The sequence below is a fragment of the Dysidea avara genome, chromosome 5 (genome assembly GCF_963678975.1).
Source record: "Dysidea avara chromosome 5, odDysAvar1.4, whole genome shotgun sequence".
NCBI lineage: Eukaryota > Metazoa > Porifera > Demospongiae > Dictyoceratida > Dysideidae > Dysidea > Dysidea avara.
In genome coordinates, this window is record NC_089276.1 from 13,185,010 (window position 1) to 13,205,692 (window position 20,683).

Consider the following 20,683-nt stretch of genomic DNA (forward strand, 5'->3'; position numbering starts at 1 on the left):
CATGCTTAAATCTAGGGGGGTCTGGGGGATGTTCCTCTCTATAGGCTACTTATGCTTGTTTCTGCTGTATATGATTTTGATTGTATCAGTTGGTAGCATATGTCCCATCCTATAGCTATTTTTGCTCACTACTCAAGGGGGTGACCACTTTGACGATCGGAGTACAGGATATATTAGAGTGCCAGCCTCTTGCTACTGTACAGCTCTCTAAACAATTTTTTTTAAAATATCACGTGACTTCGCAAATGAATAATTACATAGGCATAGCTACAGATTTAATTTGTAGTCCCTTCCTAGTCTCTACGCGCCGCTTATAATAGCGACCTCAGACTGGCCAAAATTTCCACTACCTGCAATGTTTTCTTCGTATCTTTAAAACAGGGAAGCCTTATTCTCTCGCTCATTCAGCAAACAATCTATAATAACGATGCATCATAGCGCTGAAGTTTGGTGTACCGGGATTAAGCATTTCCGGAGAAACAGCACGGAACATTTTTAGGTCCGCATACTTTCTGTAGAAAAAAGTTCGTACGGATATTTGTATTGCAATTATGGCACCGACCTTGTTTGAGTGCGGGTCGAGGTGCGGGTGAATTTGCTGATGGTTTTCAGAGTCGTTTGAGACCTCCCTGGGCAAATTGCAATTGAAGGTGCTGAGTTCGATTCTGGACACATTTTGAGGTGAAACACACTCTTTTACAATGATTTTGGTGAGCTAAATATGGTGTAGTGTAGAGTTCGTCTAGGTAACACTTTGTCTCGTGAAGTAGCCTCAATATTGATTGTTTTAGGTCAGTTTTCGGTAGCTTATTTTTAGCGGAATTTCGCGGAATGCCAGTATTGTGGTTGTGGGGTCATATTATTATGATTATGTGTCTATTGTGTAGAATTGATAGTGTTAATTGGTGGTTGGAGATGGCCTTGTCACTGCCTTACCTTGGTGAAAACTGTGAGCGAGTTGGAATCTCTGCTCAAGGCATTGTTAACCACTCTTACCAATATCTTCGATTACTAAAGGAGTGGTTTTTGAATTAAATGCATTTTGAGTTAACTGTAATTTTTCATGGAATTGCTTTTATGAGTGGCTGACATTGATGGTTGATGATGTATTACCATTAACACTGACGGCTATTAAATCACTTGTATTCAGACTGAACAAGAAACGCTGGAAATATGATGCTACAAATGTATCTTTGGTTGCAGAAACAAAGTCTGTTCTGAAGACCAACACTATCAGTGAGAGAGATTTTGCACAGCTGAATTGCTTCCTCGGGGGAAAAACCAAATGCATCTATTTTATCACTAGAAGCTTTGATCTTGTTCTGCAACACCAAAACTGCTAGTTGGTTGAATGATAAATCTCCTGCTGAGCGCTGTGAGTTGCTACACAAAGCAAGAAGTAGTTCATCTGGGTTAAAACAACAGTATCAAGTTCGGAGAAAGAAGCTGATTGAAGACTGTGCTAAACTTCTACAGGCAAAACAGGCTTCTTTGCTTCGTTTGTGAGAAAAGAAGGTATGAGAGAAAGAAAACCTTACTAAGGCAGTCATGAAGTTTGGGTTATGGCAGAATGAACAGCATGTAGTGGATGGTCTTGCAAAACTAAAATCGAAAACTAGCAAGTTGCATGCTTTGAAAGTTCAATTGGATTTCAGACAGAAAGTTTTGGAGCAATGCCCTGCAGATAACACCTCTCGAAAAATAAATAAAGCTGTCTGTAGAAGAAGTTTGCAGCAACCTGCACAAACTTTTTTATCACCTTCTAGTAAGACCAAGAAGGACTAATCGGCTGAAGAATTAAGCTCAGATGGATGGTTGATGGAGAAGAGCAATGGTACTCTGGAATGATTCTAGATGTTGTCCCACTGGTATAATGTCCAATATGACAATGAAGACCAAGTTCTGTCATTAAAACTTGCTTTTGGACATTGAACAAGGTGACTTGGAATTTGTGGATTAAGCTTTTTATCTTTGTTTTTGTATATAGTGTATGTGATTTTAGTGTGTTCTAGTTATGAATTAGGTGAATTCCTGTGAAACCAAAAGTGGGTGTGGGTAGTTAAATGTGCAATTTGTTTCTATACATGCTTACATTATTGGGTCCAAATTTGGTGAAAAAATTCTCACGTTTACTGAAGTTATGAGTTGTAGAAAATTTGGTGCCAGTAGTGGTGCCATTTTCCCTATGGAGAAACTGTGTACAAAAAAACCCTTACATTGACAGACATTACTAGCCATAAAAAGACAATGGAATAAGATATTGAAAATCTGTTTTCAGATCTCGTATCCTCAATAATTTCTTTACACACCTGTAATGTAAAAAATGCAAAATATGCAATAATTAAAATTGGTCCGAGGTCGCTAGTTATAATCTCTAATCGATAAGCGGCTGCGCGGAAAGGGTCTGGCCACGCGAGACTAGTCCCTTCCGTACTTGAAAATTTTCCTGTCATGAGTTTCAGTTCATAATTACTTTACTGTTCTCCTTTATGGCACCCCTACCTTATTTGCGACATGTCTACTTTAGAAAGAATCCAACGCCGGTCAACCAAATTTATTCTAAATGACTATGTAACCGATTACAAAACACGTCTTATCAAACTTAACATACTACCACTGATGTACACCTATGATCTTTATGACATACTCTTCTTCGTAAAATCAATCCAGCATCCATCTAATCATTTTAATATCAGTAACTATGTCAACTTTTGCCATAATCCTACCAGATCCTCCACCAGCAACAAGCTTCAACACAATTTTACATCATCCAACAAACAAAGTAACTTCTACTTTAACAGATTACCAAGAACCTACAACAGTCTACCAGTACTTGACTTAAATCAACCTTTTTCCACCATTAAATCACGGTTACTAAAGATCTTCTGGCAGCATTTTACAAACAATTTTGACTCTGACAATCCTCACAGTCTGCACTTTGTTTGCCCTTGTAGTACCTGCTCCAAGTCTCCTCGCCCACCAAACTTCAGCAGTAATTAATAAATTTTTTTCTTGCTCTCTCTTAAAATAAGTACTTAGCTATATAAGTAAGTTTATTATTAAATACACATGTAAGTTTTAAAATTATAGGATAGTTCAACTATATATCAAATGTAAATGTATGTAATAACTTTAGCCAGCTAACTTAATTTGATTGTAATTCTAGTTGCCCACAGACCATTAATGCAGGCCTTGCCTGCATTAACTAAAGCAGTTAAAAAAAAATAAAAAAAATAATGAAACTACCTACATAAGTCCAGTTATGGCGCTGATTACATGGATGGTTTCTGTTGGCTTCTTGACGTGCTGTCTAGCAGTTGCTAGGTTTCCAATCATGTATGGTAACAGATGTCGTCGCTACAGATACTATTCTGATTACGCGCCCCTAAAATCTATAATTATTTCGTGTCACCATAGATTAGCTATATACGCCACTGCTCGACATCGCTCACCATAGATAATTTCAACTCCCGGGATAGGAATGTGGGTGTCAACATAAGGTCCGTTACACCCTTCACCCTTGAATAGGTGCCGCTACCCGAGTTTGCTACGTTTTAAATTTGATTGGGCGGATTGCTCAAGGGATTGCTTGTATTGTGTTAGCTACTGACTACAGTCACTGAAGGTATTGTGTGAAGTACTGTACAGTATCATACTTGTAGCTACATGATTTTCATCACTTAGCGGTCAGATTTTCTGGTAGTTAGCTACAATCGAACTGAGTTAACTGCATGACTCAGTCCGGTTTTCAATCCGGCATTGTAAGTAGCTACTATGATAGCCTAGCTACTGACTCGTACTGAGTAGACTGCGTTTAGCTACATGTAACGGGACCGCGCGGCGCCCGACTCTGCACTAGTTGTATATATGAAGGTAAGTTTTTTGGTGAGTTAATTCGAGCATAGATACTGAGTATATAAAACCTATGGATCGAGGCGAGGAGCAGAGTGCAAAGCCCCCTACCCGTTTTTCCCATTGACATTCGGCTTTTGGCTCTACAGTATCTTAAAATTTTTACAATGGGTGGCACAAGTATTCTGAGAGATTAGCTAAGTTCAAGGCTAGGTTAATATTTATGTTTCATGAAACCATTAGAGTTTCATGAAACCATTAGAGTTATCTGAATGCTGAGTATCTCGATCTGTTAGCTATTGATCCGGCACTATCCTGCTTAATAATTGAATGGGTTAAAAGCCACCAGTGACATCGAGGTGGATCTTCAGCCCATCCTTCCTGATGCCCAGCAAGATAGCTTGCGGCTTCCATACAACCGGCCATTAAACATAGAGATGAAATAATAGTGAAAACTTGCATGATTTCATAATAATTACCAAACTTAGGCCGTGAGACATAGCAAGGGAGGTTGGTGATATGAAAAATACTGAGTGGTCTTGTCATGAAGCACACGAAAGGTCTTCAATAGTAGCTCTAGCTTTTAGATAGCTAGCTGTGCATGTTATAGTTGTTAGCATTCACAAAAGGAATCTATATAGCTAGGTAATTACCTAAATGTCAGGAGTACTGGTAGCTAACCTTAATGTATTCCAATTATTGCCAATCTCACAACCTTGAGGCCTATAGGCAAAATTAAACAAGGCCTCTGTAATTGATGGAAGTATGTATTTGTGCATTAGATAAGTGCTAAGTAGAAGTTATTCGTACTGTGGTTTGCAAATACCAGAGAAGTGCTTATCAAAACAAATATATAGTATGGCTGCATAGAAGGAAGTGTGAATGCATGCCCAGACTATTTCCTCAGGGTGGGGAATTATCAATTACATTACAGACTGTAAGTCCCAAGCACAAGAGCTTATAAGCTCCTACCTATATATGGATATATAGCAGGTCCTAGGCAGGTTGGCTCTTCAACCTAATGGTAAGACCAGCTCTGCTAAAGGTGGTATGTAAAATCCGTCACTATATAATCCATTGTTTCCTGTAGGCTTTGAGATGTCCATATCAGAGGGCCATAGTGCACTCCCTGAACCATCCACCAGTGAGGTTGGAGAATATATGTACACCAAAGAAAATTCTAAAGAAGATTCAAATGGTGGCATTCAACTAGATTCGATTGGTCATCTGTCACAAAGTCCTGATTCAATTATTGAAGAAAGTGATGAAATTGCTTCACTTGCTAAACCTTTGTCATCAGGAAGAGAGTCTAAAAAGAAACATAGCTCAGTAATCATTCGAATGACTACAAATGACAGTAACCCTCCTTCTACACCTAAATCTCCTCTGTCAAGACGTGGTACTGGTCTTTCTAGAATAAGAAAAACTCTATTTCATAAAGATAGTGGTCTATCTGTACAAGAGAGTTGGAGGAAGAAAAATGCCACTGTACGACTGAAGAACTCTAAAAACTTTGTCTCGTTCCATAATATATACTACACAATACCACAGGGTTATTTCTGGCAGCGTAAACCACCTAAAGTTATCCTTAACAACGTCAGGTAATTCTGTATGTATCATATAATATAGGTATGTATAGCTATCATTAAAGTATATCATACTAAACTGTTTTGAGTATATAAAGACACATGGTGGGATTACAATTTGTGTGAGACCACAGGCTGCCAGCTATATACATTGTGTGCTACTATTTTTTTTGTGTGCCACTTGTATATTTCATATTCTCTAGAAAGTACTGTTGTCTTATATTGTGCTTGTCATATATGTGTGTATATCTACTCTAGTGGAATAATGAGATCTGGAGTGAATGCCATTATGGGACCATCTGGCAGTGGAAAGTCTACGTGAGTATGTGTGTGTGTATGTACAGTATGTACAATCCACTATATGCATGCGTGCATGTATGAACGGTATGGTTAAAACAGGCTAATATGGCTCTGCAGCTAGTATGCCTAGTTAAGCAGTTACTGTTATTCACTCTTACCATTTGTACACAGTTTGTTGGATATACTGGCAGACAGAAAGGATAGAAGGTGGGTCACTGGACATGTACTCATTAATGGTGAAAAACAACCACACAATTTCAAATGTGCCTGTGGATATGTTGTCCAGGTATGTAAGAGATCTTGTTATGATTCCACATTTAATTAGTATGATGTAGAAGCTAGGCACATTTTGCTGAGGGATTGTTTCCAAATGTAGTCATGATAATAATGAATGTCAGATACTTCGTTTATATGATATTACTAAAATGCATTAGTATACAACTATTATATAATTTACTATATGCAGCGGTTATCATACAATGATTTAGTATATTATGTACAATGACGTATTGTTGTTTGACTACCTGTAAAATTGTTCTTCCTGAAATTCAATTTTGTTCATCTGCAAAGAGCACATACCTTATAGTTATATTGTACATAAATACATGTAAGCTAAAAATTCTATTCCAGGATGACATCTTAACTGGTACACTAACTGTGAAGGAGAATGTCTATTTGTCTGCCTTATTAAGGCTACCACCTGAAATGGACAAAGATGAGAAATTGGAGAAGGTTGATGAAGTGATTGAAGAGTTGGGAATATCTCACGTTGCTGACACACTGGTATGTCATGTACTCTAAGTCATTATATATCAAGGGACCTAGTGTTTGCTATTGTGCACTCATTAACAATAATTTTGTTGGTCCGTAGATTGGTACGGCATTTACTCGTGGCATATCTGGAGGACAAAGAAAACGTACAAGTATTGCAAGGGAGTTGGTGGTCTCTCCTGGTGTTCTCTTCCTTGATGAACCAACTACAGGACTGGACAGCACAACTGCTGAATCAGTGATACAGATTCTTCACAAGTATATAAGTATTGAGTAGATGTGGTACTGCAGTCTAAATAATGTGCAGTATTTTCTTTACTATTGCATACTTTATCCATGCAAAGCTGTAAACGGGTGCAGTCTTCGGTAAAAAAATTAAAAGGTGGTGGCTATAAAATGACTGCAACGCTAAACAATCAATACACATAATAATGCACAGTCATTAATAAAAAAAATGATTGGCATTGCAGCCATTTGTTGGCTATCACCTTTGATTTTGCATTTTTTCTCCTAGACTTTTGAAGATCACACTCCCTTGGCTGCTTGCAATTCTTTATATTCCAAAGCTGGCCACAAGCTGGCTTTGGCCCAATTTCTTATTAACTAATACTATGTAAGCCACAAGTTAGCTTGTAGTATATGTTTTAATCGCATAATGGTTGGTATTTTTGTAATACTATAATAGATTGCACATTTTTGGGACTTCTAATAGAACACACATAGAATATTTTAGATTTTCTGTTGGTATATTTATACGTAAACTTCATTTATATGATAGACAATAAGTAAGCTGAATAACAATGATAGTAGTAGATTAGTGGTTAAGGATTTTGGAGTTATGTAGATGTGATAGGTCTCTGGTTCAAACCATATACATACATAACCTTTTTCAATGTTGTTATGGACTTTTACGCATTGGTGACTGTTCTATTAGAGTGATTCAATTCTGTGAGGTTGGCCTTGTAACGCTGCAACTGGTACTGTGATTTCTTGTAAACAGCAAACGTTTTAAGCTATGACAGATAAACTATACATAGACTGATTTTTACCAGCAGTTTATCCTGTATATTGGTGTTTATAATGTAAATTGTCCATAACTTTAATGTTAAGCAGACTTGTACCAGATGTAATAGATGAAATTTCCATAATACATCCTTATTGTATACTAAATTGCAAGGCAATCAAGATATTTGCTTTGTATAAAGGTTTTTGGAAAGTTTGTGAAAGGTAGCTCCTGAAATGAAAAAGAAATTCAGTTGAACTTGGCCCAAAGACATACTTCTCTACATGTATCTATGTTTCTATTTCTTTTAGTTTAAGCAAAGAAGGTCGTGTCATCATCATGTCAATTCATCAACCTCGATACTCCATCTTTAGATTGTGTGATCACCTGATGCTGTTATCCAGGGGTGTGGTGGTCTACACTGGTGTTGGCAGGGCTACTCTACCTTATTTTACTAATACCCTTGGTGAGTGGTGTGGGCAGTTTGTGTGTGTGTGTGTGTGTGTGTGTGTGTGTGTGTGTGTGTGTGTGTGTGTGTATGTGTGTAGTGTGACTGCCACAATTTCTCCCAGGCTTGTGAAGACCCTTTTTACTGCTTGACTGGTTTTGCATTGATTTCATTTCTTTATAGTCTAAACAGTAAATACCCCATGCCAGCCATAAACTGGCTTTGAGATTTACAATTTCTTTTTAAACAGAGTCAGTGATGATTATGGAAAACAGAAGTTACAATAGTTTTGTATTACTGATTTTACTTCAATCACCAAATGTGTTTTATGAGCTATGATAGTTAACCTATACACAGACTGATTTTCAAGCTATTCTCATAAGCAGTTCACTTCCGTAGGTATGATGATGAAATATTGGTCTTTAATAATCATTCATAAACTTTGTGAATATTTATCAGTGTTTTACATCAAAATTATGTTATGTAAATTACTTTTGTCTTGTGGATCCTCAATTTTCCAGCTGTGCAGTATCTGAACTCCTGAAATGAAGAAAAAAATGAGGATGCTTTTATTAGGGGTCACAAATGCTTTGCTTAAATTTGGTATGTGGGTATGTACCAGAAGTAGAAGGCAACCATGACGCAAAAAATGTGCTTTTGAGAGGGAATCATGGAACTGTTTTCTTTCTGTGTGATGTGCTAGCTTTCTTGGCTGCACAATGTGTCTTGATATGTACATGCAGTACTCATGTTGTGTTCCAGGTGTGGAGTGTGATGAATTTGAAAATCCAGCTGACTTCTTCCTGGACAACCTGAATGAAACTGAGAATGCCTCAGACCCTGAAAGTAAGCTAACACAATCATAACAACAATGTACTGGTCCATTATATTTAGCTGGTGATATTGGTCACCCATTGGGTAACAAGTGGTGTGATAGTGAAGACTATCAGATATTAACTGACGAACTTAACCCTCTTTTGGACAAGGCCATAGACCAACCTGATGGGATAGCACCCAAGTATGCTACTAATCCGTTAACACAAGTGAGTCAGTGTTCATTGTCAAACAGGCCTTATATTAGTCCCAAGCTTGTTCCAATTACTCTAATGTAACTATTATGATGAAACAATCACCATGTCATTGGGTGATTATATGAATAGTGGATCCATTTTAAAAGTTTGTGTGTGTGCGTGTGTGTGTGTGTGTATGTGTGTGTGTGTGTGTGAGTGAGTGAGTGAGTGAGTGAGTGAGTGTGTGAGTGAGTGAGTGAGTGAGTGAGTGAGTGAGTGAGTGAGTGAGTGAGTGAGTGAGTGAGTGAGTGAGTGAGTGAGTGAGTGAGTGAGTGAGTGAGTGAGTGAGTGTGTGGCGTGTTTGTGGTATGAGCTAGGGTACATACTCTGTATTGTAAGTATGAGCTTATTTCGTACTTTAATTATGAGAATGTTTTCACAGACCTACTATTTATTTGGTCGTGGGATGAAGAAATTACTAAGGGATCCCATAGCTGGCGTAGTTGTGGTACGTAAGTAAATATATTATATTTGCTCTTACTAACATGTATACACTGTGTTGCTATTCATATGCAACCTACATTTAGAGTAACAAATTAACAAATAAACAGATGGAAGAAGTTATAACATTATTACTCAGAAAAACTATTTAGCTAAAAGATGCTATCTTGTAGTACAGTAAATTTAATATAAAAATCATGCAAGCCTCAAAACTGGCTTTAATCAAGGCTACAAGTGCCTGGAGAAAATAAAGAAAATCCATGCCAAAACAGCCAAGGTGTAAAAAAAAGGGTGCAGCAGTAAAAAGCCAGGATCTGAGACCAAAGGTGGCACCCAAGAAATGGTTGCAATGTTGTTGATGTAAATGATGATAGCTCTGTGTCATTGTTAGCATTAACATCATTGCAACCATTTCATGGCTGCCACTTCAATTTCACAGCTTTCTAACCCTGGTTTATAGAAGGCTGCATCCTATTTTGCAGTTTAGCTGTTTTAGCAAGAAATGCTACATACATTTACATAGTGGCTGCAAAATATTGCACTGGGGGTATTTGCTGGAGTTATATTCTACCAACTGGGTGATGAAGAAAATGCCTTACTTGACAGGTAAGTATAATTGTACATGTGTTGTCTGAATGTTGTGTTCAAGATGTGTCGTGTACCACATGGAGTGAAACTATAGTGGAAGGAACTAATTTGGTTTACAAAATTTTTAATATTGGTGTGCTTCCCACAACTATAATTATAGCTGATCGAACGTGCATGTGGTTGCATTTCTCTTGTGATTGTCATTCCAGCAAAACTAGTAGTTCTGAGGTACGCATATGGTTCAATAATAGTTTCATGTGGTCAGAACATTTATTTCTGTCCAATAGACAATAATCTGACTTCAAGTTTGAAGCACATAATTATGGTTCAATTTAGTCAAGCACAGCAAGCCCCCATTCCTGAGGGTATTACTATGACAGTAGGCTAGCAATCTTTTCTCTATCAAACATAATGATGAGATCACTCAACTGAGTGTACTAAAGTGGTTCGGTATGAGGATGACTGCACTAAAATATGCAAGTTTCACAGTGCCATAGTTCCATTACTATACTACATGTGTGTATGTAGTGTAGTGTAGTATTCAGCTCAAGTGCCACATTATTCTTTACACAGATCTGGAGCAATATTCTTTTGCATGCTATGCAATCTGTTTACAGTGGCTACCAGTTTGGGATTGTTCGTCAATGAGAGAGCATTGTTCATGTGAGTGGTGTTTATATGCATACCAACATGAATGTTGAATAACACGTGTTAGCTATATGTTTCCTAGTAATTTTACCCACAGTTACAGTGGTCGATCCAAAGGAAGTGCACCGAGGGCACATGCACCCCTTCCCACACACATGCACACAAAACAAACAACACTATACAAGATTGAGGTAATTCTATTAGACCAGTCAGTCAAATACTCTAATAGAACAGTCAACACTATTAACATTTGCAGAGTTAAAAACTTCTAATCTGCAGTACCATTCCGTGGGAACATTTAATCTGTTACACATGGGTTTTTGTATGCCACTCTACATTATGACTATTCACTTTAGGTTCGTAACTGTTCTCATGATTGTCACTGATCTACAACTCTTCATCAGTAAAAATCACTTAGAAAGCATAATAGTAATTATTTTTCTGAATATTTTCTAAATACCTTTAGCTTCTGGGGAGCTGTACACACCAGCCACCCTGCTCTGTATACCTACTACCTTGGTGCACCCCTCAATGTTAAATGCCAGCTACTCTAATAGAACAATCATTTTTAAGTCAGGGACTATGTATATATCTCAGCTTTGTGATAAATGCCATTTGTGTTACAGTACTTGTATAAATACCCATTTGATGGTGTTGTATGTGTTTTTTTAACAGTCATGAAAACTCAAGTGGTTTCTATCGTGTATCATCGTACTTCTTTTCAAAAATCTTTGGTGATTTAATTCCTCTCAGGTTACTACCAGTTCCTTTCTTTTCTGCTATAGCATACTGGATGATTGGTAAGATGTTGTTGTAGTTATTATAAAAATTGTAGTTTACCATTTTAGCTGTGGATATCTTTACATTGTTCTGCTTGTTTCAGGGTTACAAGCTGAAGTAGGAAAGTTCCTCTTATTCATGTTGGGAATATTTGCTCAAAACATGACAGCGGCAGGTTTGGTGTATTCAATTTCAGCTGCTGTAGGCACATTCTCTGTTGCTCAGATCATCTACATTGTGCTGCTAGTGTTTGCCATGGTATAACATATATCATATTATTCCATCATGTGTTTTATTGTGTGTGTCCATTTTGAAGATCTTTGGTGGGTTCTTTGTAAGCTTAAACACAGTACCTAGCTGGGTGACTTGGCTGCAGTGGCTTAGTTATTTCAAATACACCTATGCTGTAAGTATTATATGTTGTAAACAATGTATGCTTTGGTTACTGCAATGTGTTGTATAAGGATGGACAGCCCCTCAGTAGTGTATTCATGGGCTTGTACTTCCTGACTCTTATCTGAATTCATAATGTTAACTGATTATAACAATGAGTGTCCATCATCTACATAATGTGTACTATGTGTAGATGATGGGACACTGTGCAATGTCACATCCATTGCACTGTGTAGTAAACATGTACATTCAATGGATGTGACAATTATGCTAGCATAATTTATGGTACAGTATGTGCATGAATAAGAAATTCATGTCTTTGCACATTTTGGCTAATAATATGTGACCCAGTCTGGGAAAACCGGTCTTATTGCCTATTGAAAAGTATCAAGAAATGCCGGTTTAAAGTATTTAGTGTGTTGTAGCTCGCCAATGGTTGAAGGTATGTGTACCAAATTTTCACTCATTTTACACCAATTCCTTACCTTCCAGAGCATCCACTGTGCAAGTAACCAACAACTAAGTTTCCTGCCATTTTAGATAGTTTTTAGGTTGACTGTATCAGGCGAGCTGCAAAAGGTGTGGGAGGCAGGGGCCTGGAAGGCAGGAAAGGTGGTGTTCAAAAATTGAAAAGGAAGGCGTAGGGATGAATTAGGCCAAGTTTTGGGCCATTCAGGTCTCAAAATTGGCTAAAATGAAAGGGAATTCACAGCAGAGGTACTTATTCAACACCACAGAGCTGTACAGCCACATACAGTCATCTCCAGGTTGACCAGAGCTCCATTAAGGACCCACACTGCACGTACGGATCACTACTGGGTTTGGGAAAAGCAGCCAGCAAAACCAGACCACTCAAGTCTAACTGATGATTGTGGAATTAGATAGTTTATTCATGTAGCTTTGTGTCCTGGGTGAAAAATTGAATCTGCTGACATGGCGATAAGACCGGTTTTCTCAGACTGGTTCACATATTATACTCTTACAGAGCAGTCAATATGTCTACATATTAAGTGGGTTTATTATTAATATTTTAAATGTACATATAAGCACAATGGATGATTTTTTGGGTACTGCTCAAAAGCATAATGCTTAATATGAGTCTGACGTCTACACCGTGTTCTTCTGTTACACTGTTACATCACTGTATTCATTTGTTATAGATTTTACTGGAGAATGAGCTAGAGAATACTGAATTTACTTACTGTGCACGGTATAATGGAACTGTCTGGTATGTAGCCATGCTGATAATACAGCACTATAATAGAAGGCCTTAATAACTTATGTCATCAGAGATGCATTCAATTTATCATTGTCTTTATAATAATGTGGCTAGAGCATGTGAATTTATCGAATTGTAAGAGCCTTTTCAGAAAAAGGTCTTGTGACATTATCATATTTCTGACTTGTTAGTTGTCGGCAATAGTTTGTTAAACCATCTGTGGGATTCCTATGTATGTATAGTTGTGTTTTGAATGTGCTCCTTGTTACTACGTGTGTCAGTGACAAAAATTATGAATGGAAGTACACAGCTATGGAATACTTGCAATAAACAAAACTAATGATCCATTCAACCACTATACCATTTCCCCGACATGATTATTCACAAGTGAAGTGCAAGTGACACTATAGGAAAGTGTCAAGTTGGCAATGAGCATGTCCCTGGATTCTTATAATTATAGCTAGATAGTAGGTATGCGTCAAATATGCTATCATAATATAATAGGCTAGAGTGCTATGCTAGCATACATATATGCTACTGTAGCAATATTACAGTAGGTGGATATTTTACTATGGATTTTAATTCCATGAAAATAGATCAGTACTCCCTAATAGAGCAGTCACTTTTTTAGTGCTCTAATAGACACTAAATTCCTGAAAACATTTTCGGCAAAAGTTTGAGCATATTTGACTCAGGTCTACTGGAAAGTTTGGCAAATTTGTGAGCGAGTGGCGTTTTGCCAAACTGAAGTATGCCAAATCACTTGTCCAGTACAAATCTGTATTAGCTAGCTCTACTAACAAATTCACCAAACATTTTCTCACCAAAATCCAATCGCTGCAAATTCACAAAAGTTTTCTCATGCTAAAGTTTCCAGCTATAATAGTGGAAGTGCATATAGCCACCGTGACAAGACTGTTACTGTATGTTGGCTAGTATTGTAATTCACTTAATAGTCAACATCCTGTCCTACTCTTTGTACTCTTGAATTGTAAATATTAATGAGAATAAGTACATAGTTTAGGCTACCATCAACAAGCTGTATGTTTACATATGAAACAGCAAACTCTAGGATTGTGAATATATAATTAATTTCATTGAATTGTGTATAATTAACTTTGCTAAATGGTGTCTATTTTAGTCTATTTACAACAGTTGAAGAAGGTAATGATTATCTGGAGAATCTTAATTTTCATCAGTACAACATATACTGGAACTTTTTGGGACTTGGACTACTAGCACTAGCCTTGTTCATCCTCACCTATATATTTTTACTTCGTATAAAGAAGACAACATAGTGAAAAGATCATGTCTATGTTACTGCATTTCCATGTGATGCACCTTTATTCTTCTTCATGCATATAATAATATGGACTATGAACAAGTATATGTAATGGTATATTATATAGTTTTATATGAAAATTTGGTTGCTTATACATACTTTCCAGTGTGTTTGCAAAATTGTTTTATATAACATGCATGTGAATCCTAGCTGTTCCTCTGCAGTCCCCATCCCAACTGAAAATGTTGATCCTCTTCTGACATAAGAAACCTTGAAAAACATAAAGCAATTTTCACTTGGCTTAATATTATTCTAAATGCACTGTTGTATGAGAAAATTGGCCTATCAAAGTACAGGTATAGACAACTTCACTTCTATAAACACTAGTTATTTGACCACACTTACCAGCTTACAAAATTTTCTTTGCAACACACCAAAAAAGTCTGGTACCATTGTCATAATACTTGAGAATTTAAGTGAACTTCTAGCTTTTTCTGAATGCTGACAAGGAAGCTAATCTATACTCTACTCTACTCTATTTTGATGCCTTAAAAGTTATATGGATTTTTTTTTGGAATTTCCCATTCCTAAATTTCAAAACAGTGCTAATATGTTTATAGCTTAGTATCTACTTGTAAACTACTATACCCATGCAGGAGCGGATCTAGGATTTTTCAAAGGAGGTTTCCAGTGGTAGCTAGTAGGACTCAGCTGCAGGGGTCTCAATGGCGGATCCAGGATGGGGCATTTGGGGCAAATGCCCCCCCCCCTTCAAGAAATTGCATACAAGATCGAGATACTCTAATAGAGCAGTCAATTACTCTAATAAAGCAGTCACAATGTTCATGAGGCAGTGCAGCTTACTTATGAAGCTATAAATAGGATTTTATTTTACATAACATACGTGATATAATATATTTGGTAAAGGATAATTAACTATTATTGTTGTGACCTTTTTTTTTTTTTTTTTTTTTTGCTCTTCAACTTTTTTCAGCAAAGTGCCCCCCCTCTTTCCAGACTCTGGATCCGCCCCTGGGTCTGGGGGCACAGCCCCTAGATGCTGACAAGGTTTTAATTTTATAATGCTTGAAATTTAATAAAACTTACTGTTTAAAACCTACTATTTTACAGTTTCTGATCTATACTGATGGTCACTATGGCATTTAATATGTCATGTTTTCACTGATAGTTATGTAGTTAGCTATGATAGATTTGTCTACTGAATCTTTATGATTAGCTTCAAGTATTTAGCTAGCTTTGTAGCTAGTCATGATTCTGTTATCAACTCTTTGCTTCTTCATATAGCTACTTGGAATTTCTCCTTCATAATCTCTGTTTGCTCTGTAGTATTGGAAGGTTTACTGCTATATCAATAACAAGAATTAACAGGGGCAGAGAACAGTACTTAAAGTTGGGGGAGTGAGGACAAAGTTATATGAGGTGGCTAACATTCAGGAAATATCTAAGAATCATTAATGGCACACTAATGGCAAATCACAATATTAGGTATGCCTCAAAGGAAAAATTTGAAGGGGTTGTACATATATCAGCATATTTTGGGGGTATGTTACCTTTAGGTCTAAAGGGAAGATTTTACACAGTTAATTGTTTCCTTTTATTCTAAAGGGAAGATTTTACGCAGTTGTTTCCTAAAGGGAAGATGTTATGCCAATATTTGCTTTATGTATTTAATGGGAAAATTTTATGCCAACAAATGGCCAATGCAAGCCATCGCTACAGTATCATATATACATAATGGAAAGATTTTATGCCAAACCCAGCACATTGCATGGCATAATAGTAATATCACAAATTGACATGGCTACTATGGAAACAAGCACAAGCTATATACATTATTGGGTTACCATGGTAACAAAATACATGTGTATGCACTGTAAATAGTGTGCATCAATTTGATCAAGCACAAACATACCAATTTTGTCAGGGTGCTTCCCAAATTATTATTTAGGGTGTGCATCACAGTCTGACATACAAGGAACCACAGGGAATATACTGTGCAGGCAGTGTACGAAATGTATAGTGGACTTGCGTATGCATTTATTGGCAGCACAGCTTTAAATTGCTAGAGTTCTAACATTAATAATATCAAACAGCTAACTCAATGCTGTTTGCAAGCACTAGCCAAATTGATAACTTTAGTTGTTACACCAACAACAAGTCTTTTGCAAGACAAAACCATTGAATTGAACAAAAGAGACCTGCAATGCAACTTAGGACCAGAACAGTTAGACAGGCATGCTGAAAGTGAAGCCCTGGCAAATAAATCTGATACCCCTTACTGTTGCCCAGAGTGGTTATTTGATTCTGCAGATAGAAATCTTGCAAAGATACAGGTTGTAAATAGACAGAATCAACTTGATTAGGCACATTTGGTATATGATTGGCAGGACAGGAGATTTGAAGAGTTGCATGTATACTACTGTTAATTGTTCCTATCATGGCACTTCCTGCCACAGCGACAGTCCAAGTAGAAGATGCCTTGAAGTCTCTTTTAAAAGATCCAGTAGTGTCACAAAGTATGGTTAATCATGACAATTATATACTTATCTAAAGAATGGTGGAGGATTTTTATTCGTCAGGCTTCTGCTGCTGGCTTCATTTTAAGGTCTGTTAAACCAGCTACCTTTGGAACAAGCATCCAGGGTGCTTATGCTCAGCTAGAAGAAAATGCTATAGCAGGTGAAGGTCATGTTCTGCTTCCAGCATGCAATGATCTGCAATCATTACATAGCACTGAAAAGACAAAAAGCCATTCAAAGCTCTGAACAGGAAAAGGAAACCACATGCTACCAATATTGAAAAGACTGCTTGATGATGATGAAAACTGGCTGAAGTGACGAAGTCAACATCAACAAACAAAGATACTTATTCCCTGGGTGGCATGACAGCAATGTAGGCAATGCTCTTTACTATACAGAAAATGTCACCTTGCTTCCACAGCGTAGTGGAGAGCATCATCTGTGGCAAGATATTCAATTTGGAAAAGCTATATAGTACTTCTAAGAATTTAACATCAGTGATAATGCATGTGAAGGAGACCCTCAGTTGCTGGATGGCCAAGTGCAATGGTGTACAGAAGTGTACAAAATGCGATCACTTTTGCCAATTGCAGAATCCATGAAATGGAGACAACTGGTGTTTGTGCAGTAGAGTTTGTATATGTTTTCCCTGCAGATGCCAAGGATAACAGGAGGTGGATAGGGGAATTATTTACAGTGATGTGGTATCTCTCAACAGAAACCTCCACAATCATCTTGTCAATTTAAGTGTGTCTCACAAGCTCTCTTCAATGGTAACATGCAATCCACAGCAACCATCAATGAAAACCTTTATATCACCACTCACCAATTAGAGAGTGCGGTTAGGGAATTGGATACAGACAAAGCTTGGCAGACTAGTTATGAGAGGAAGAGGATCATTACCAGTTTACCGCCCCTTTGCAAGAGAGTGGTATAGTCATGAAAGGTGTGCATGTTATCACAGAAATGGAGGCAATTGCTGATAAGGTAGGTGAGAAAGATAGTTTTAAGGAATTAAGGATTCACCATAGTAAATGAGCAGTACAAGGCTTTTGGATGGCCATACATGGTGTACTATGCCACAACAGCATCCATGACCTACCAATTCATCATGAGCCTATTGATGAGCGAGCTTCTTTAGAAACAAACTCTTTAGAAACAGACACTACATACACTGTACTATGAGAATACAGAACTAATGTATTAATGCTACCGTTGTTGATCTTGCAACAATGAAATGGGCTGTAGTAGCCTGCCTGAGGGCAAGCAAGGAATCATCTGAACTTTACAATACTCAGGAGCGGATTTAGGGGGGTGAGGGGCTAAGGGAGTTGTAGCCCCCCCTGCCTTCTAAGTTAGTACTTGGCCAATAAAATTAACCCTAAATCTTCTATGTGTATCAAAAGCAGATTTATTTCAGGAACTATGCATCACTACCAACACAAATAATGTCTATATGTAACTATACCTATTATTCAACTTTGTTCCAGGAGAGCTATTATAGCTTCCTTTACCTCAAGAGTTCTTCAAAAAACAGGTTTCGATTGTGGGTTGCATCTCCAGTTACAAAGTTTTAATTGTGGGTTTGTTTATTCAGATAATTAGTAGTGTTTTCCATTATGGCTACAAGAGGTGATTAGTGTGGTGTATATATATATATGACTCAAAAATTATAGAGTTATCAGCTTCAGTATGATAATATGTAGCTATATACCAACTCATCCACTTAGCAAACTGTAGTCTTTTGGAAATTTACAGTTTCATAAGGCAGCTATAGTATATTCATCCACTTTTTGTCTATGAAAGTAAAAATTGTATCAGTTACCTTCTGATTTGACCCTATGTATGCTGTGGGTTATGGTGCTGGCATTTGTAGCTAGCTGTAGATCAGTCTTCATAACACGGCAGATCTAGAAATAAGTTGACTATCACAACAGATAGTTGCACTTTGCTAAGGATTGCCAGTGGACTAGCTAATAGCTACTAGTACTCTTCACTGCATTCTGCTTTTCATTGGTGTTAAGGCTAACAAAGTGTCACTAGGCTGAGGAGCATGAATACTAATAATTGCGACGTTCAGCACCACTACTACTAAGCTATACATGTTTCTGAGTCACAGATTTAGCTGATTAGAGCATGGCTAAGAGGAGCCGATGCATTATGGCATATAGCTAGCTATATTTAAATGCTTGGCAACTACTTATGAAAAGATTATCATGCATGCATGATAGTTAGTTACTCAATGCATATTGCAATCAGTCTTGATTTAATGGAAAAGTAACATTAATTTTAATGATATAAACTGACATTTCACTGAAAAACTGCTAAAAACACTGAGATTCACCTTTAGAGGGCCTATTCTCCAAAATTTCTTGTGAATTTTTGATGCACTACAAGGTACTGGATGTCTGGACAACATCATGCATATTAACACAGGACTAAGAGGACTGTCAACATCGAAATGGCAGGGGAAAAACATTGGGTCCAATGGGATCAAGCTGAAACATTTGAAGATGCTTTGCAAACCATTTCTCTGGTGATTGGGACAAGTGTCCACATAACACAAATGGTGTAGAGAGAGCAAATGCTCTAGCCAAAAAGCTGTGACAGAAAACTTTTAATCTATGGAGCCATGCAGCCACACTAAGAGACAAAGCCTTTGCTATTCAGTACATCACTGCAAATGATGGAGTGAAAACATCGTATAGGAGTACACCTGACTTAGCACAACGTTCTAATCCTGCTCTTAAGAGGAAGGCACAACAAGCACCAGCTAAGGACAGTGAGTGTTCATTTGGTCCACCAGACAAAGAGCAACATTTCAGCTATGTCCATGAAGTGAATTTTCCTGATAAAGATGTCAGGTTGATACAGTAGCTAATGGGATTTGTTCAAGGACTTGTAATAATTTTGGGCTGGGTGAAAGTTTGAAAGAAATGAACATCTCAGCCACCTGTCAGAATGTGTATTCTTGTTACCATGGTTACCTAGCACATAGCTTGTTATTGTTTCAACTATGTCAGTTTATTGTTCTTGTGTTGTGCAATGCGTAAATCTTCCCATTATGAATGCTGGATACTGTACATGTATTTGGTTTTATGACATTTGTTTGGCGTAAAATTTTCCCATTAAGTACATAAAGCAAAGAGTGGCATAAAATCTTCCCTTTAGAGTAAAAGGGGAACATAGCTTAAAATCTTCCCTTTAGACCTAAAGGCAATGTAGCTAGCTATGTAGTTACCTCTTAAATATTAATTTCATCAAATTTTCCAACCCTACCATAACTAGCTATCCCCGAATCTACTGTAAGGAAATGTTTAGATGATGCTGCCTACCAAAGTATTCTAGTCTCTGAGAGGATATTTTTGGCTAGGAATAATAAAGAGTGGTTGGATGTGACTAGTATTAACTAATTTTATAGCTTCTTTTTATTTTATTTTTATATTTACACCCTTGTCATGCCCATGCAGGTTCTTCCTTAGGGCCATACACATGGTCACATGTGACCGAGGACTATCATACTTTCTCTGTAATTTATGTACTTTCATCATTTCATAAACGGAATGATGGACTAAACCATGGAACGGAACGCTTTCTCAAATGGAAGCTTGCAACTTACCATTGCTGAAACTGCCCTTAAAAGTTATCAGTGGCACCCCAGCCGAGTCCAGTGGGTGATTAAATATAAGATAAAAACAATTAAAGGATCGATTGTGGGGTTGTCATTAGTAACGAAGTACTAATTGTGTGATCAGCTACCTC

General features: G+C 37.3%; 1 protein-coding gene and 1 long non-coding RNA gene across 3 annotated transcripts in view; both read left to right on the top strand.

The window, feature by feature from the left end:
• Positions 1 to 14,521, top strand: part of LOC136255874 (broad substrate specificity ATP-binding cassette transporter ABCG2-like) — a 58,917-nt gene extending 44,396 nt beyond the window's left edge. Inside the window, exons 1-17 of one of the 2 annotated variants that reach the window (XM_066048772.1) lie at positions 3,419 to 3,625; positions 4,943 to 5,453; positions 5,697 to 5,756; positions 5,910 to 6,024; positions 6,369 to 6,521; positions 6,610 to 6,767; positions 7,824 to 7,978; positions 8,723 to 8,806; positions 8,855 to 9,003; positions 9,413 to 9,478; positions 9,995 to 10,077; positions 10,633 to 10,722; positions 11,383 to 11,507; positions 11,591 to 11,745; positions 11,804 to 11,893; positions 13,041 to 13,108; positions 14,241 to 14,521. In XM_066048772.1, coding sequence (XP_065904844.1) covers positions 4,951 to 5,453; positions 5,697 to 5,756; positions 5,910 to 6,024; positions 6,369 to 6,521; positions 6,610 to 6,767; positions 7,824 to 7,978; positions 8,723 to 8,806; positions 8,855 to 9,003; positions 9,413 to 9,478; positions 9,995 to 10,077; positions 10,633 to 10,722; positions 11,383 to 11,507; positions 11,591 to 11,745; positions 11,804 to 11,893; positions 13,041 to 13,108; positions 14,241 to 14,397 — 2,211 coding nt within the window. In that variant the 5' untranslated portion in view covers positions 3,419 to 3,625; positions 4,943 to 4,950 and the 3' untranslated portion in view covers positions 14,398 to 14,521. Of the gene's footprint in view, positions 1 to 3,418; positions 3,626 to 4,942; positions 5,454 to 5,696; positions 5,757 to 5,909; positions 6,025 to 6,368; positions 6,522 to 6,609; positions 6,768 to 7,823; positions 7,979 to 8,722; positions 8,807 to 8,854; positions 9,004 to 9,412; positions 9,479 to 9,994; positions 10,078 to 10,632; positions 10,723 to 11,382; positions 11,508 to 11,590; positions 11,746 to 11,803; positions 11,894 to 13,040; positions 13,109 to 14,240 lie in introns of those variants that run through there. The other variant, XM_066048771.1, reaches the window with a different exon arrangement.
• LOC136255882 (uncharacterized) lies at positions 392 to 2,028 on the top strand. Its single transcript, XR_010701169.1, has 2 exons — positions 392 to 710; positions 888 to 2,028. It is a non-coding gene; the product is annotated as an uncharacterized lncRNA (long non-coding RNA).
• Positions 14,522 to 20,683: the final 6,162 nt, after the last annotated feature.